Below are 18,681 nucleotides of genomic sequence, written 5' to 3'. Positions count from 1 at the left end.
ATGAGGGAAATGAAGAGGATTTAGGGTTTTGATAGTATATATGGAGCCTCTTTAGTTTATTGGGCTGGCCCATTAGAAGGTTTTTCCGATTTTTTTTGTTTTGTAACTTAATTTATTTCGAGTTATCAGGTCGGGTTCGGGTTGACCCGACCTGATATTGACCTGAATTATTTTTTCGGGTTAGGTGGGTCGTTTTCGGGTTGAGATATTCAACCTTAACCTAACCCATTTAATTTCGGGTTCGGGTTCGTGTCAACCCATTTAAGTTTTCGGGTCGAAAATCTCAACCCTAACCCGCTCTTTTCGTGTCGGGTTCGGGTCGGGTTTTCGGGTCGGGTCAGTTTTTGCCAGCCCTAACCTTGATACCCTTGTTGGTACCCTTGTTGTTACTCATGTTGTTATTGTTGAAAGGATTGTTGTTGTTGGAATTGTTGTTGTTGTTGCTCTTGATCTTGTTGATGCTCTTGCTCTTGTTGTTAAGGTTTCCCATTCTCTTCTTCCTCTTTACCAGGAACACAAGGATGGTCCCTCTCAAAGACCCAATTGCTCTCATCGTAGATGTAGGTCCTCTCTGAGTCGGGAAGGAAGGTATAGGGCCGCGCACTCACATGCCACAAGTAAGGATGTGGCCCTTCTGTATCCACAACCCATCTCATTTTCCTCGGCGATTGCATGTCAAGCTGCGTCGGCCCTCGACAAACCTCCTCATCTGCAAAATTAAGATTAAGAGCAGAAGCAATAATGGTGATCATGCCACCTATGGTGATGCTACCGAACCCTGTGGAAACATCCTCTAGGTGGTCGACTAGCCAGGACCCTACATCTAAGGTCGTGCTACCCTCGCTCAAGTGCTAAAGGAAGTGAAGCTCCCTAATGGACATTACTCCTGAACTATCATCTCTAGCGAACGTCGTGTTCGCTATGGTGCGCTGTAAAACCCTAAAGGCGGGGTGGATGATGGTCGTGGCCTTGTCGGTCCTCGGGTTATAGTCGAAAAGGCCGGTGATTTTTCTCCAAAATTCACCCGCACAATAATTACGAGGGGGCCTATCCCTTGGTCCTATGGTTCCGTTGGTTGGCCACCCAAAGGCTTGGTTTACCCTCCTTATGTTCATGTTTTGTTGGGTGTTCATAAGTTGGAAGGTAATGCGGCGGGGGACTCCATTGGTGTCTTGTTGCACTTGGAGTGTGAAAAGGAACTTAAGTGTCAACCTCTTGTAGGTTAGGGCGTGTAAGTCTAGCCAACGACCTAGGCCACATCCCTCAAATAGCATCCTAATGTCATCCACTACCCCCAAGGCCTCGGCTACATTTTCATCATAGAGTTTGGTTGGACTAATTCTCCTCCTACTTATCCTAATGTAATTGTTCAAAAAGGTCGGGTCATTAAACACAATCCACATAGTATCCACTTGTGGTGGACCAACGGGGGAGAGGAGGAGAAGGGTTGTGGTACCTAGCATCCGTGTTTCTAGGTCGGTTTCTTCGATTCATGGTCGGTCTTTATGCAATGCAATCAAACAAACCAAGACAAAATAATCACCACACAACCACACAAAGAAACTAGGTCCACAAAGTCGACCAATCAAAGCTCAAACAAGGCCAACAAACACAACACAATTAAGCCAAGCTAATGCACCAATGCAACTCACAACAATTTCAAGTTCTAAGTCCACCACCTAAACAAGCCAAGGCTAATCAACAAAGAACCAAGACTACTTCAATAATGCATCCACAACAACTCACCATTAATTTCATGCACTATTATCAAACAAACCAACAGAACAACTCACTCAAACAAGCATGTTTTTCATTCACAAAAATCAACTCCTCAATTCCAAAATTACAAAAATCCAATTCTCAAAACACACCAAATTGCATTCAAATTCAATAATGCTTGACAATCATCAACTATCTTTCACTCATGAACAATTATACCGAGTCTATCGTGGGTGTAAAACCCGCAAATGAACCTTTTTAACCTTCTTTATGCTTGCTTGAGCTTACTCCAACACTCAATTGCTTCAATTTTTAGCCCACAAGAAAACCCCCAAATCAATTTTTTCAAAGTTAGGGTTTGAGAAATTTGGTGATTTTTGGGTTTGAATGTGGAAAAAGGAGGAGTAGTAGTATGTGAATTTGTTGAAAAGGAGTGAAGATTTTGGAGAAATTTGTTGAATTTTGGTGTGATTTTGAGTGTTTGAGGGAATTTGAGTGAGTTTAGAGAAGGAGGAGAAGAATTTAGAGAGATAAAGAGGATGAAAACCACGAGTTAGAGTGAGTGAGGAGTGTTGAAAAAAAAATTATGTTAATATGCGTGAAGAGTCGCCTGTCAGGGGCCGCACAGACGTGCACCCTATGGCACGGATGTGCAACCCCGACCAGAAGCCTTGCTGCATCTGCCTTAGGTTGTACGAACGTGCACCCAGAAGCACGGACGTGCAACCTATTTTGCACGGACGTGCTTAGTTTGGCACGTCCGTGCCAAACTTGAAATTTTCAAACTTATGTTACTGGTCGCTTCTGCCCGCATCTGCATGGACGTGCGATGTTCTGCACGTCCGTGCAGACCTGATGTTGTACAAAACTCTTTTTTTTTAATAAAACAATAAGGTATAATAACAATAATTAAATTATTATTAGCACCATTATTATTATTATTATTATTATTATACCTACTACCTCACTTCCATAAACCTTTTTCTTACTTATCTTTTCATCAATACCTACAAAAGATATTAAGAGTAAAGTTAGTAATAATAAAAATTATGGAAAGGAAATAATAGTTTATGAGAGAGGGGGTTGAGAAACTCGGGTTGCCTCCCGGAAGCACTCTTTTAACGTCACTAGCTTGACGACATGGCGGAATCAATGAGAGTAAGGAACATCAAACTCATCAAGGTGAACAACCTTGGCTTCTTCATGCACAAAATCGTCAAAGTATGCCTTAAGCCTTTGGCCATTCACCTTAAACGGTTCACCATTGTCATTTGAGATTTCCCATAAAATTAATGCCCCATACATCAAAAATCTCTAGCTCAAGAATGTTCTTCAAAGGCATCTCACTTCTTCTTGAAATATTACCAGTTCTTTGACACTAGTCACAAGATTTCACTACACCCCACACATCTTTGAACATTGTAGGCCAATAAAAACCACATTGTAAGATTTTTGCCAAAGTTTTGTTAGCACTCATATGCCCTCCACAAGGTGAGGTGTGTCACATTGTAATAACATCTTCAATTTCATCATCCGGGATACACCTTCTAAAAAGGCCATCAACACCTTAATTGAAGAGCAAGGAGTCGTCCCAAAAGTATTGACGAACATCATGTAGAAACTTCCTTTTTTGTTGATAGGAGAGGTCGGGAGGAAGAATAGACCAAGATAAATATTTTTCAATGTCCGCAAACCATGGTACCGGTGCTTGAAGTATAGCAAATAATTGATCATCCGGAAACGGATCATCGATTGGCAAGTTATCAAGATCACCTACAAAGATAGGCAACTGTGAAAGATGATCGGCCACAACATTTTTAGCACCTTTTTTTGTCTCTAATCTCAATGTCATAGTCTTGTAAGAGCAAGACCCACTGTATCAATCTTGGCTTTGGTTCCTTCTTGGGCAAGAGATACTTCAAGGCCTAATGGTCGGTGAAGACTATGACTTTAGTCCCCAACAAGTTGGACCTAAACTTCTCGATTGCATGAACAATGGCTAGAAACTCCTTTTCTATGGTTGTGTAATTCTTTTGTGCATCATCCAATGTTTGGCTAGTGTAGTAGATGCCATGGAGCTTCTTATCCTTCCTTTATCCAAGAATGGACCCAATGGCAAAATCCGAAGCATCACACATGAGCTCAAAAGAAAGATCCCAATTAGGGGGTTGAATGATAGGAGCCGAAATCAATGCCTCATTTAACCTATCAAATGCTAGCAAACAATCATTAGTAAACACAAAAGGGGCATCCTTTACCAACAATTGAGTGAGCGAATTTGCGATTTTTGAAAAATCCTTTATGAACCGGCGGTAAAAATCCGCGTGTTCAAGAAAGCTTCTTATCCCCTTCACATTTGTAGGGGGTGGGAGGCGCTCAATGACCTCAATTTTGGCACAATATACTTTAATGCCCCTACTAGAAATCACATGACCAAGAACAACGCCCTCTTCTACCATGAAATGACATTTTTCCCAATTCAAGACCAAATTCACCTCTTGACATCTTTTCAACACTTTAATCAAATTCAAAAGGCAAATGTCAAAAGATGAACCAAAAACAGAAAAGTCATCCATGAATACTTCAATTGATGATTCAAGCATGTCGGAAAAAATAGACATCATACACCTTTGAAATGTGGAAGGTGCATTACAAAGTCCAAATGGCATCCTTCGATAAGCAAAGGTGCCAAAAGGACATGTGAATGTAGTCTTTTCTTGGTCCTCTGGTTGAATTGGGATTTTGAAGAATCCCGAATATCCATCCAAGAAGCAATAATGACTATGTGATGCTAGTCTTTCCAATATTTGATCAATGAAGGGGAGTGGAAAGTGGTCTTTCCGGGTGGATTTATTTAATTTTCTATAATCAATGCACATCCTCCACCCGGTGACTGGCCTTGTATAAATGGTCTCACCCTTATCATTCTTAATGATGGTCATGCCTCCTTTTTAAGCACAACTTGAACCGGACTAACCCACTTACTATCGGAGATAGGGTAGATTATGCCCGCTTCAAGGAGTTTTAAAACTTTCCGTTTTTCACAACTTCCTTCATATTTGGATTGAGCCTTCTTTGGTGCTCAATAGAAGAAGCATGATCATCATCAAGTAAAATCTTATGCATGCAAATTGTGGGACTTATCCCTTTAATGTCATCAATTTTGTACCCAATAACGTCTCTATACTCCTTTAGAACAACTAGGAGTTTATCAAGAGAGATATCATCAAGCTTGGCATTGACAATAACGGGATAAGCTTCACTATCATCAAGGAAAGCATATTTAAGTAGAGGAGGAAGGGGTTTAAGTTCAACCTTATGAGGAGGCATAGTCCTCTCCTCTTTTACCTCCATATTAAGCACTTCCATTTTCATTTCATTGTGGACTAAAGGTTAGTTGAGCAAAAGATCATACCCCCTTGTTTCTTCACCTTCCTCAACTAAGCCTCTCGTTAGGATAGCTTGTAAAGGATCTCCTTCAATCAAATTCTCTTGGAACTCCTCTAAGTCCATTTCCAATGTGTTAACTCTATGAACTTCATCAATCGATGGCTTTTTCAATGTTTGGGAGAATGAGAATGAAATTTTCTCATCTCCCACATTCAATGTTAACCTTCCTTCTTTCATATTAATTACAACACCTACGGTGGTTGTTTAAAAATGCTCTCCCCAAGATGAGGGGTACCCTTGTGTCTTATTCTATTTCCATCACTACGAAATTACAAGGTATAAATACTCTCCCGACTTGAACTGGTACATCTTCAAGAATTCCCAAAGGTAGCCTAACCGTGCGGTCGGCCATTTGTAAGGAAATTCTTGTTGGCTTCAAGTCTCCAACTTTCAAACTCTTTGCAATAGAATAGGGCATCAAGCTCACACTTGCCCCAAGATCACACAAAGCATCTATAGCTTCCAAGTCTCCAATCTTCACCGGTATTGCATAGCTACCGGGGTTACCAAGCTTTTGAGGAAGCTTATTTTGAATGATAGCACTCACCTCCTTAGGAAGGGAGATGGTTACACTCTCCTCAAGCCTACTCTTGTTGGACAGAATATCCTTATAAAAAATTTTGCATAGGTAGGCATTTGTGACATAGCATGAAGAAAGGGGATATTCACTTGAAGTCCTCTCATGACTTTAAGAAAATTTGAAAACTTCTCATTCAACTTCTTCTCTACAATCCTATGAGGGAATGGAATGGGAGGCTTGTATACATTCATGGGGCTTTTCAACTCTTTCCTTATCTCCCTCATTTTTCTTTTATGACTCCTTTCTCTCAACATCAACTATTTAATTTTCAAATTCATCCTCATTTCTCACCACAACTCCTTCATCTCTATTTTGTGGCTCCTCTTCACTCATAACCGACCCTTCATAACCTCTCCTCAATCTAAAATTAATGGCCTTAGCTTGCTCCTTTGGGTTCACAACCGTTGAGCTTGGGAAGTGACCGCTAGGATTGGAGGATGAACTTTTAACTTGTTGCGCAATTTGAGCTAATTTATTCTCAATTATCTTGTTATGTGCTTGAAGTTGTTGGATGTTCGTTTTCATATTCGCATTGCTTCTTCCTTGTTGTGTAATGAAAGTCTCAAGCGTGGCTTCAAGGCTAGACTTTTGAGGAGGTGGAGGAGCGGGTTGGTTATATTGTTGTCTTTGTTGGTTTTGGTCCCTTTAATTAGGGTGACGGTATGGAGATTGTTGGTATTGTGGATGGGGTTGGTTGTATTGGTTTTGAGAGGGGCCTTGGTTTTGTTGCTTACAACCCGTGTTTTGTTGGGGTTTTCAACCTTAATTGTAGGGTTGGGAGTATTTATCATTTCTTTGCCCAATAGCCGCCGCTCGTTCTTGGTTAATTGAGTTGCAATTGGAGGACAAGTGATCATTTCCTCCACAAGTCTCACAAGACATGACTTGTTGTGAAGAAGAGCTTGGAGATGTAAGGGTGTCTTGATCTAGCTTGTGAGCTAGCATGTCAAACTTTGATGCAATAAGGTCTATTGCACTAAGATCATGGATTCCGCCCTTCTTTGCTTGTGGTTGCCTTTTATCACCTCCATATGCATAGTGCTTTGCCACTTTTTCAATCATCTTGTACGCATCATCCACAATAGATTTTTAAGGCTACCACCGGCCCCGTTATCAAGGTTGGCCCTTGAAGTAGGAGTAAGACCATCATAAAAGCTTTAAACAATGATCCATGATGTGAAACCATGGTGTGGGCATTTTCTAGTGTAGTCCTTGAAATGCTCCCAAGCTTCACTTAATGTTTCATCAATCTCTTGGTTTAAATTGGTGATTTTTCCTTAGTTCGGCGGTCTTTTCGGGTGGACAATACTTTCCAAGGAAAGTGCTACTGACTTCATCCCACGTGGTCAATGATCCCTCTTCTACTGTTCTCAACCAATGCTTTGCTTTGTCACGGAGGGAGAATTGAAATATATGCATAAGGATGAACTCTTCCGTAATGTTGTTTTGCTTTATAGTTATGCACAACTCGAGAAAGTTGTCCAAATGAGAAAAAGGACACTCATGAGAACTACCAACAAATTGATCACTTTGTATCATACGGATTAGTTGAGGTGAAAGCTCAAAATTATTTGCATTCGTAGTGGGGAGACGTATACCACTCCGTAGTTGGAATGCGTTGGGGTGGCCATAATCTCGTTGCAAGGGTGGAGGAGGATCATTATCACCCATGTTTTCTTCTTTGTTGCTACCAAGAACCTCTTCCGATTCGCAATCCGAATAGACAATGGAAAATTCCAGAGTACCTTGCAAGAGCCTCCTTACGTTCCTTAAGGTCTTGTTTAACTCTAAATCCACGAAAATTAGCGGTGATTGCTTACTCTTTCGTGTCATGCAAAGTCAAACAAAGCTCAGAAAACGTTAGAAATGACTATCACAAGGTAAAAAAAAACGCAATTAAGCAAAAATAGATAAAAAAAATTATGATACAAATATACACACTTAGACTCATTCAACAATAATACATTCAATGTGACTTTGTCTCCCCGACAACAACGCCAAAATTTGATAGGCCGTCGTCGAGCCTACCAAAGATAAAACTCCTGTCTTGGTCTCACTAGCTAATAGCAAAGGTAAGAAAGGGTCGAACCCAAGAGAGGCATTGAATCAACCATCGAGATACTACCGTTTAAATAAGCTAAATGAAGTCAATATTGGTTTGGTTTTATGTAATATGTACTAATTTGAATTAACTAATATTAAGGGGTGATTAACAATATTTAGAGGATTCTAGGTTTCGGGATATACCACTCAACTTCATCACAAATCACAAATAGCATGTAGCAAACAAGGATAAATTAAGGGGATAATATAGGGGAAGTCATCTAAAGCACCCAACTACTCTCTCAAGCTAGAGGGATTACTTAAATGATTACAACCTACTCTCGTGGTTACAAAGCATAAAACAAGTATTAAAGCATAATCAGGATGACAAAAACATTCCCTTGACTGGAAATTCCTATTCTCATGGCAATTCAAGTCAATTAAGCATAAGGGAGCTAACTCAAGTTCATCTCTCGATCCTTCGTTGAGAAACCTTGGATAATAGTTCTAGCAATAGCCATATACAAGAACTAAGCAATTAAACCACTTGAGCTTAACAAATTAACACCCAAAAATTACCAAATTAACACATGCAATAAGTAATTAGTGACTATATTGAGGGTTTTACCCAAACCCTAGAAAATTAGACTACTCACAATCCATGGAGATTAAAGAAATTAAGAATTTCAAGTAACTCATGAACAAGATTCAAACTAAGGATTAAGCTAAATAACAATCTAAGCATACAAGAATTAAGCAAAATAATTAACAATCAAAGCAATTAAAATGGAAGAGAAGAGTGAGAAAAAAGTTACTAGAAGCTTCAACTTGAATAACAATGGTGGAACTTGTCTTCTACAATGATTGATATTGAAATTTCCAAGCTAGTAATTAAAATCTAACTAATGATTTGAGAATATTTGTGTTTCTACAATTACAAACTAAGAGAAAGCTCTAAAAACTTTGCTCCATACAAATGAGCTCAAGGGGTTATTTATAAAGACCCCCAAATAAAAAAGACTAAGAAAACAAGAGTCAGGCACGGCTACAGGTCAGCACGGACGTGCTAGACTTGGCACGAACGTGCGGCCTAATCAGCACGGACGTGCCACAATGTACACGGCCGTGCACAGCCAAAAGATGAGAGGCAGTCTGCTACTAATTCAGCCTAGAAATCCTGCACGGGGGTGCCATATATCACTACTACAAAATTGGGCTTAAGTAACACCTATTGGTAACACTTTAAAATTTTTATGGTTGTTTGATTTTTATGTAACACTTTTGTAACACTTTGATATTAGGTAACATTATTTGTAACACTTTAATATTAGGTAACACTTTGTTGTAACACATTGATATTAGGTAACACTTGGTCGTAACACCTATGCTCAATCATTTTTTTTTCTTATCAAATATTCTACGGAAATTTCACCAAATGCCCTTGAGCTATTTTTTTTATTCACCATATACCCATGAAAATTTTCAAATTCACCGTATACCCGTAAGTTTCACAAAAATGTTACAAAATGCCCTAATGACTAACGGACGTTAACTCCGTTAGTCATTAAGGCTAAATTTGCCACGTGGCAACCTACGATTAGTTGTTATTTATATAATTTAAATTTTAAAATAACAATCTAATTAATTATAAAAAATAAACATATAAAAAAAACATAACTCACCTACCATAACCATAACCATAACCACAGCCCAGCCCCAGCCACCACCCGCCGGCGTGGTTTCCGTCAAAACCCTAGTGTCGGCGCGACCCCAAACCTGACACAAACGAGCCCACGCCGCTAAGCCACTGCCACCCTAAACCTAACACAAACCACCCACTCCCCAATTTTAAAAGCCCCTTAATATCTTCTTCGGAAACCCCTCCCCTCCCCACCGTCGGTGTCCTCCCATCACCTTGCCAGCGAACCCAAGCCGCAACTCCCCCCAGTCGTATCCATCCCCTGAACCACCACGCCGAACCCCAAAATGAAAAACCCAAGATCGAAACCCTAGATTTGATTTTTAAGGTTTTGATTTTGGGGTTTTAATGTTTAGATGTGGTAGTTTTTGGCTAAGAGTACCGGCGAACCCAAATCCCCCTCCCCCTGCCATCTCCAACCCCATGAAACACCACGTCGATTACCAAAATCAAAAACCCCAAAAACTAAAACCTAGGGTTTTGATTTTGGGGGTTTAATGTTTCAAGGTGGTGGTTTTCGACTTAGGTGGGTAGCAGCGGTGTGGGGGAAGGGATTGGGCTGTCGACGAAAGGGTTTCGGGGGTGGTTGCCGAATTTTCGGCTTAGGTTGTTCGACGGTGAGGGGTTTTGCGATTCAAAGGAAGGAGGGAAAATAATGCGGTGGTTCGAGAAAGGAGCGAGCACCAGCGCGGGGTTGGTGGAAGGGGCGGCATCGGTGTAGTGAGGAGGCTGATGGGTGGCGGTTGTGGGGTGGTGGCTGGGCTTAGGGTTCGCCATTAGAAGGTGACAGGTTGGGGTTAAAGGTGATTTTTTTTTTTTTTGAAATTTTAATTTAGTTTTTTTTTTAAATATATACTACCTCCGTTAAATGTTATGTGCAACTTTGGAATATTTTATATCTCACACATAATACCCCAAAGTTTCACATAACATTTAACGGAGGTAGTATAATATTTATTAGTTAAATAATTTTTAAAAATAACCAATTAGATCCAGCCATGTGGCGTACTTAACCCTAATGACTAACGGAGTTAACATCCGTTGGTCATTTGGTGAAAATTTTCTGGATATAAGGTGAATAAAAATAATAACTCACAAGTACTTGGTGAAATATCCGAACATTTTTTTTTTTTTTGGAGGGAAAAATATCCGAATATTTTATTTACTTCTAATATTTTTTATTTTCTAAAAAAGGCAGCAAAGGAAAGGGAAGTTAATCGTGAATTTATGAGATAGCGGTTTCTATCTCAAATAGCCTCTCTCTATCTCCTCGATGTTGAAGGTGCAGGCTCACGGAGTAACGGCCGCAACCGCAACCAATGACGCCCACAAATTCTCTGTCCTCTTTCCTTTTCTCACTTCTCTAGCTTGGTATTCTAGGGTTTTGCAAGCCTTCATTTATGAAAATCTCACATTTTCTCTTCTTTAGCTCGGTATTCTAGGGCTTAACAAAATTTGTGGTTAATTTCAAAAACATTCTTCCTAATTTGTGAAATTTGGGCTTGGTTTAGGGAGATCAAAAGAATTTTCTCTACGCTTCACCAAATTAGAGAAAAGACAATCAAAATAGAAAGAGGAGACGATTGCTAGGTCTGGTTTGTCTTCTTCAGTCGTTGAATTTCTTAACTATATTTATAATTTCTGGAATTTTTTACATAGTTTGGTTCAATTTTATTTTAATTGCAATCATACGTCATCATTAGACTATGAGTTTTTCTATCAAGCTATTTGATGTCACTTCTTAATTTGATTTTTCTGTTAATTAAATTAAATTTGACAATTATGTATCTGATTTTCTCAAGGAAGTTTCACAATATGACTGCTTTTTTTTTTTTTTTTGTCAAATTAGTTTGTTGGGAGTAGTAAATTAACTTTTGAGTTATATTTCTATAATACTGACAAAGAGTATTTTCAGGCAAATTTTTGCAAAGGCATTGACAAAGAGCTCAAAGGAGGTATCAACCAATATTAAATTTAATAGTTTATATAATTGTCAATGCACTATACTCTTATATGCTTGATAATTGGAAGGTTTAGGCAAATACTTGGTTGTGACAATTATTGTTGATGCATTTTGAAACTTGATTGTGTATAAAATGTCTATTTAAAGAGGTATATAATTGGAATGAGAGTTTTATATCTATGCTCAACTGTTTGGGTACCCGACTATATAATTGACAATTATTTATTTTTTCTTTTCTTTTTTTTTTTTTACTCATTGCTTGTATGTTGCTGCTTGTTAGCATATCAAGACTACTAATTAACTAAAACATTGGTTATATAGTATTAGTCTTATCTTATTTAGTAGTTTTATTGCTTACTTGTAGTATTTAGAGTAGTTTTATTCTTGTAGAATTCAGAGTAGTCTTATTTAGTAGTTTTATTAGTTAAATAGTATTAGTCTTAACTTAATTAGTATAATTCATAGTAGTTTTATTGCTTACTTGTATTTTGTCTAGGTATGGACATTTATAGATATGATCAAGTGACATGTGCATCCCACATAATGACTTGGATTTGTAATTTGTTCATCAAGGCCTTACCTTTCAAGATATGTGACGTAAATGACTTTTTTGCAGTGGTTGTTGGAGAAATTGCTAATTTGCATCCTATGATTTTGCACCAGCTATTTTGGTGACTCCACTTGGTGCAAGTTTCTATCATTATAAAGTAAGTAGTTGGATTCGATGTGTTCTTGAAGGCTTAATTTTCAGGTATATGATTTTTTTACTAAAGTGTTTTGCTTATGTTATTGCTTTAGTTCTACCCTTACACATATTATTTTGAGAGAGAGACTTCATATGTTCGAGATACTTGGTTGTATATTATGTGTTGTGGGTTCAATAACCATTGATTTTCATGAACCACAAGAGCACCAAATTGAGTATGTTGCATAAGTATGGGATCTAGCCATAGAGCCAAGTTTTACTCTGTTACCATCTAAATTATCTATGAATGGTGATAGATGCTAGCTTTCTGATGTAATCTCTATGCCTTACTCTAACACGTCTTCTGTAGCTTAGTTTGTTATGAAAGAAATTAGTGGGTTTGCTATGGTGACTGGGAAATCTTTTTGTTCTTCCACCAATTTCGTGACATATTCTTACTTTCCTTTTTTCGTATTTTTTATATATGTTTCCATTTTTTTAAAAAAAAAAATACTATAAAACCTTATTATCCACCATTGGTATTGCAAATGAGAAAGTACAATGTGGTTGGGAAATTAAGTATATGCTTATCCATCATTATATTAAAACGTAGTTGATATTGATAGTTGCATACCTTTAACCTTCTTTTTTGTCTGCAACAAAGGATCATTCACCTTTAGGTAAGTTGTGTGGTTATTGTTGAATCACCCCCTCCCCTAAAGTATTCGTAATTGCATTCCGCTTGATTTCTCAAACCTTCCTAGCATGGTCAATCTCAATTTGATTCTTGGATCTTTTTATTGATTAATATTCTTGGACGATATTACTGTTTCAAGTCAACAATGTGGTAGTGAAGTTTTAATCAATGCTCAGTAGAGAACGTGTAGGAATTATGGTAGTTTTGCTTTCCCTTTCCTTTTATTGGTGCAGGGATTTAATTCTTAGTTTCTTAAAAGTGTTCTTGTTTATGCAGTTTGATGACAAGGTTGCTTTATTTAATTTAGGTTTATATTCCATTTGGTTAATATATTAGAAGCTGACTATTGAGCATTTGTTCCTCTAAATGTCTTCAATTTACTTGGGCAGATACCTCTCTATGTTTGATTAGAAATCTAAACATGGTCTGGTTCATCATTGCTAAGTGGTTTATTTGTCCACTGATTGTAGTAATCTTAACCAGCTTTTATAATCATTTCTTCTACTTTTCTCCTCTCTCTAATTCCTTTTGTATATATAGAAGTTGTATTTTGGCATTGCCGCCTCTTTTGTGTGTACTGTGTTTGTGTTTATGCTTGTAGGTATAAGAAGATTTGACAAGCTAGCAAAGCAAATTGAGGAAGACAAGAGAAATCAGAGAGGGTGTGCACCTCCCTAGGAACGGCCTCTCCTACCACTACACCACAAACTGCATCAGCCAGCAAAAATAGGAGCAGGCTACTACTACTGCTGTTTTTTACTGTTAATGTTGTATTTTTGCTGCTACTGTTGTTTGGTGCTGACTCCTGCTACTACTGTACGCTGCCACTGCTTGTCCTACTATTGGTTTCTGCCATTGGTGTCGGCTACTGCTGTTTTTTTGCTGTTACTGCTGTTTTTTTCTACTACTGTTGTCTGATGCTGACTCCTGCTACTGCTGTATGCTGCCACTGCTTGTCCAACTGTTGGTTGCTGCCACTGGTGTCTGCTACTGCTGATTGCTGCTACATACTGTTGTTGGTAGCTTCTGTTAATGTTGCTGCTGTTCTTGTTTACTGCTATCGACGACTTTTTTTTTTAAATTCAGAAGTTTTTCTTTTCCTCACTTTTCCAAGCTAGAGATCAAAGTTGATTTTCTTTTTGTTTGAATTATTATATTGTTTAGCCAAACATTAAAATTGGTGTGTATGGATTTTTTTTTTTTTTTTGTAAGAATTATGAAATTATTTCAATCCAAATTGTTGTTTATCATATACTTGTATGTTAATTTCTCATTCATAATTGTTGTAAATATTAATATAAAAATAATAATAATAATAATAATAATAATAATAATAATAATAATAATAATAATAATAATAATAATAATAATAATAATAATAATAATAAATGTTACCTATTAATTAATGGTGTGTTACATTAGTTTGTAAAAAGTGATACATAATGTCAAATAAAGTGCTACTGTATGTCAAAAGATGATTGAGAAATGTTATCTAATAATCAATAAAGTGTTACATTTATTCGAAAAAGTGATACATATTGTCGGATAAAGTGATACTATATGATTGAAAAATGTTACTAAGGATAAGTAAGTGTTATATAAGATGTAAAAAGTAACACTTTAAAAATTATACTAATAATATAAAAAGTGTTACATAAGAGGGATTATTGTAACACTTTTGAAAGTGTTACCATACAATACCCAAAGTGTTACATAAGGTCTTAGGTAACATGGGCGGAAGTATCACCCAATAAAGTGTTACCAATTATCTATAATAACACTTTTACCACTTTATGTAACACCTTTTGGGTGTTACTTGAGGTTAGTTTCGTACTAGTGTATGGCACGGACGTGCCAGATATGGCACGGACGTGTAGGCCTTGAACTACACAATCAGTTTTGAAACTAATTTAGGATGGGCAAGCTGAACAGACGTGCAGGATTAGGCACGGACGTGCTGAACTCTGCACGGACGTGCAGGTCTTGTAGGCCGCAAACAGAAGTTTATGATCGTTGTGATGCACTCCTGCACGGATGTGCAAGGTATGGCACGCCCGTGCAAGCTCTCTAAGGCCCTTATCTTCACTTTTTCTTCGATTTTGCTCCATTGTCTCGGCTTCAAACCTCGGTTTATCATTCATATGCTTCAAATGGTCGTCTTTGGACCTAAAAACTCAACAAAAACACTAATAACCCGTGAAGCAAGGGATACACAAAAATTGAACAAAAATAGAGTAGAAGTGAACCAAAATGCCAATGTATCAAGTAAACAAGGTTCAAAATCACCCTAAAACCATATCGAATAACAAGTTATCTAATAACACCAAGATAGAGAAGAGAAATGAGGGAAGAGAAGAAAGAAGGAGAAGATGGAGGAGGAGAGAGGAAGAGAAAAGGCAAAAAGAACGAGAAAGGGCGGAGGAGAGAGAAGTGGAAGAGATAGAAAGAGAAGGAGAGAAGGGCAGAAAAGTGAGAAAAAGAAGAGGGCCTGAAGAGAGAGAAAAAGCAGAGGCGAAAATGAAATGAAAGGGGAGGAGAGCACATTTAGGGTTTTAACAAGTATATTCCGGCGGAATATTCTGTTGAAAATTAAATTCCGTCGGAAAGCGTATTTATTGCGACGGATTTATATTCTGTCGAAAATTTCCGACGGGAATTCCATCAGATTGTAAAAATTCATGGAAAATAACCGGTGGAATTTCGTGTCCGTTGGAACCAGTGCGTCGAAAATCAGCCTATTTCTAGTAGTGACACTTCTTGAGGCGTAGAAGTCGATGATTAATTCCCGAGGCGTGGAAAAATATCATCTAACAGAATTCTCGAGGCATGGAAAATTATCATCATCTAATAGAATTCCCGAGCCGTGGAAAATTATCATCCGGTGGATTTCTCGAGGCGTTGAAAACTACCAAACATATTTGCCACCGATACACTGGTGTCAGATATTCATTCTATCTCTTCACTCTTTTATCTGTGGATCTAATGTTTTTCTGCAGGTATCGGCGTATACAGAGTGATTTAGGATCACAAATTGTCTTAAATCATTCTCCGTCCCAATCGACTACTTTGACTATCGCTTTCGAAATTGAAGTTTCTACAAATTCAGTCAAAGTGGGGGGTTTCTGTAGACACCTGAAAATGTCTCCCCAAAGCCATACTCGGTGATGAAAAACCTTTCACTGCCCTTATTGGTCGGGTAAAGTAATTAATCTCGGGAGTGCTTAAAACCCGTATCAGTTAAACATATTCAGTCCACAAATTAGTCCAAACATGTAGTCAAACACAATCCAACCTGCATTTTAACTCAAACCATTTTAATTCATTTCATTTTATTTATTAATTAAGCCCGATTATAAATTCTAAAACCCTAAACCTAAAATAAGTCCGGAACACTAAAACGACGCCTAGATTATCCCGTACTTAATGCAAAATAGAAAATAAAAATGAACCTTGTAGATGAAATTCCTAAAAACATAAATGGCGCAACACGGCAAAATCTACCGCGTCACTGCAAATCTGCAGTGACACGACAAAATTTCTAGGGTTTATTTACGAGTCGCCTTCAATTCTAAGGTTCCATTCCTCATCCGTCATATTTTCTCTATAAATACAAAGCTGATTTAACCAGTTTCAAGGCACAAAATCATTCTCTCTTCCTCTCTTATACACGAAATCATTCTCTCTTTTTCTCTTATGCTTTAGCCTAAACACTAGCCTTCCCTATTCTTCCACCATACATCCTTTAAGCACTCCCCGAAGTCCTTATTTTACCCGAAGTTTCACACTTAAACTAAGGCATGAAAGTTAGAATTGTTTGAGGGTTTGGCCCCATATTAACTCTACTTGAATTTAATTTAAATTAATTTCCATTGTTGTTCATTATTTCCTTGAAGTTAATAATGCGTTTATTGTTTTATAGTGGCAAGCAAACGCAATCAAAGTAAGGAATCATGTTCCTTTTGTTTCTATTATATTTCTAACGATTCTTATTGTGTTTGTCATATACTAATTGTTATTAATTATGGTTATATATATTCCAATGTTGATTTTGATTTTTATTATACTTTTTATCAACAAATTGCATGTTTAATGAGAATATGCAATTGAATATAACGCCTAATAAGATAATTTGGATGACCGATTTAGGTTCCTTTTTAATCTTGTTGTTTAATCAAGTGATCAAAATATTTTGGAATTATATGTTGTATTAATATTTAACCAATTTAGCCTAATGATAATTTGGAGCAAATTGAATCTTTATATTGAAACAAGATAATTTTGAGAACGCGGGAAATAAATACTTTTCACAATAAGAATCGAGTATAGGCCAGCAATATATAAGGCAAATGTGATTTCATGACTAACTTCGTACCATGACTACCATCATCCCCGATCCTCTTTTCATGGTTTCGAACCATATAGAGTTAGTAATCTCATGGATTACGAATGGGATGTAACCTTCATTGGTTAATCGTTGTCCCTTTATTGTGGTTGCCTTAAATGATCCGTGAACGGTTTACAAGTTCCTTAAAAACTTGTTGGCGGCTCCCTACTTTGCTTTGTCCCTAATCGTATGTTTATTCCCACTTCCTATGAGTGTCAAGCATATTCACCACATGCTCATTGTATTATTTGGGTATGTCTCACAAAATTAGTCTTATTGTGCAACAAAGAGGTATTATTTGTGAGACATACCCAAATAATATTTTATGTCTCACAAACATACCCAAATAATACCTCTTTGTATTAAAATTAATCTGATTTTCTCTTGTCTCTCAAAGCCACGAAATTTACCCCTATTTATAGACATAGGAGACAACTAATCCTACTCCTACAAGGAATAGGACAAACCCCTAACCTTGTTCCGCAAATATCCTAACAAGAATAGAATTACTACTTCTAATTAGAATAGGAAAACTAATCCCTAAACAAACTCTAATTAATTAACTAAAAACATTCCTAATAACCTTAGGAAGTTTATAGCAACTAAATAACATAAATTAAAGCTAATCCTAAGTGCTTAAACCAAAAAAAACCCTTTCAAGTGAAAGGTAAAAACTTGCAAACAAAACTTTAGAAAAACAAGGAAGGAAGGAAAATCATCCATTTCATCTCGCCAACTTCCGAGAATCTCACGCGCGTGGCCCTTGGAGTGGTGTGTGCACCCAACAATCGCCGATGGAAGTAAACCAAACCATTTCTTCTTCCTTGCAATCAAGCTTCCTTCTTTCTCAATTGATCTATTAAATTGAAATTGAACCTTTTAGGCTCACCGGCGATCAACAAAGGAAGCAAGGTGGCCACCGGTGAGCTACTCTTGCTAGGAGGTTAGTGGGAAGCTTCGAGAGGAAATTAGGAGGGACTTTCTCTCTCTAGGACTTTTTTGAGAAAGTTTGATATTTCATGAGAAGTTACATAAAGGAAATTGTATATTCCATAATTACATCTTGAACTACTTTCTTAATTTTGTTAGGCAATAATGTCACTTCATCCAAACAAATTTGGAAAGTTTGCTTGACTAAAGTTGGTTAGGTACCTTGGGGTAAATAATTCCCACTTTCCCAACATGTTTCATAAATATTTCAATTCCTACAAGAGTTAACCAAACCAAACAACTACCTCATAAATACATTTCCCATGAATTTGTATTTTCTCATTATTGCAACTAAATAAGGCCTTAGTTTTTGCTCACTAAGACATTAACAAATTTTTTGCACTTCTATACCTAATTCTTAACACCCCCTCCCCCTCATTTTTTCCTCTCTTCCCCTGATTTTCCCATTCCCTTTCCTAAGCATCCAATACAACACCTAATTCCAATTTGAATTTTTGATTCACCTAATCC

At 37.4% G+C, this 18,681-nt stretch overlaps 1 protein-coding gene, 1 long non-coding RNA gene and 1 other non-coding gene across 3 annotated transcripts; 2 read left to right on the top strand and 1 right to left on the bottom strand.

The window, feature by feature from the left end:
- Positions 1-3,812: 3,812 nt before the first annotated feature.
- LOC145633010 (putative mitochondrial protein AtMg00860) lies at positions 3,813-4,178 on the bottom strand. Its single transcript, XM_081685322.1, has one exon. The coding sequence runs from the start codon at positions 4,176-4,178 to the stop codon at positions 3,813-3,815; it is 366 nt and encodes a 121-aa protein (XP_081541448.1).
- A 2,750-nt stretch (positions 4,179-6,928) lies between these two features.
- On the top strand, positions 6,929-7,033 carry LOC145633284 (small nucleolar RNA R71). Its single transcript, XR_014112619.1, has one exon. It is a non-coding gene; the product is annotated as a small nucleolar RNA R71 (small nucleolar RNA).
- A 3,033-nt stretch (positions 7,034-10,066) lies between these two features.
- LOC145630867 (uncharacterized) lies at positions 10,067-13,940 on the top strand. The gene is made up of 4 exons (XR_014112291.1): positions 10,067-11,081; positions 11,407-11,446; positions 12,071-12,205; positions 13,438-13,940. It is a non-coding gene; the product is annotated as an uncharacterized LOC145630867 (long non-coding RNA).
- Positions 13,941-18,681: the final 4,741 nt, after the last annotated feature.

The sequence above is a fragment of the Chenopodium album genome, chromosome 5 (genome assembly GCF_948465745.1).
Source record: "Chenopodium album chromosome 5, dcCheAlbu1.1, whole genome shotgun sequence".
NCBI classification, from domain to species: domain Eukaryota; kingdom Viridiplantae; phylum Streptophyta; class Magnoliopsida; order Caryophyllales; family Amaranthaceae; genus Chenopodium; species Chenopodium album.
The sequence above is the reverse complement of the archived record's forward strand: the minus strand, read 5'-3'. Positions and strand labels throughout refer to the sequence as shown.

What these genes read in the sequence shown, in the direction of transcription:
- LOC145633010 (XM_081685322.1), bottom strand. Translation starts at nt 4,178, where the DNA reads ATGGTAGAAGAGGGCGTTGTTCTTGGTCATGTGATTTCTAGTAGGGGC.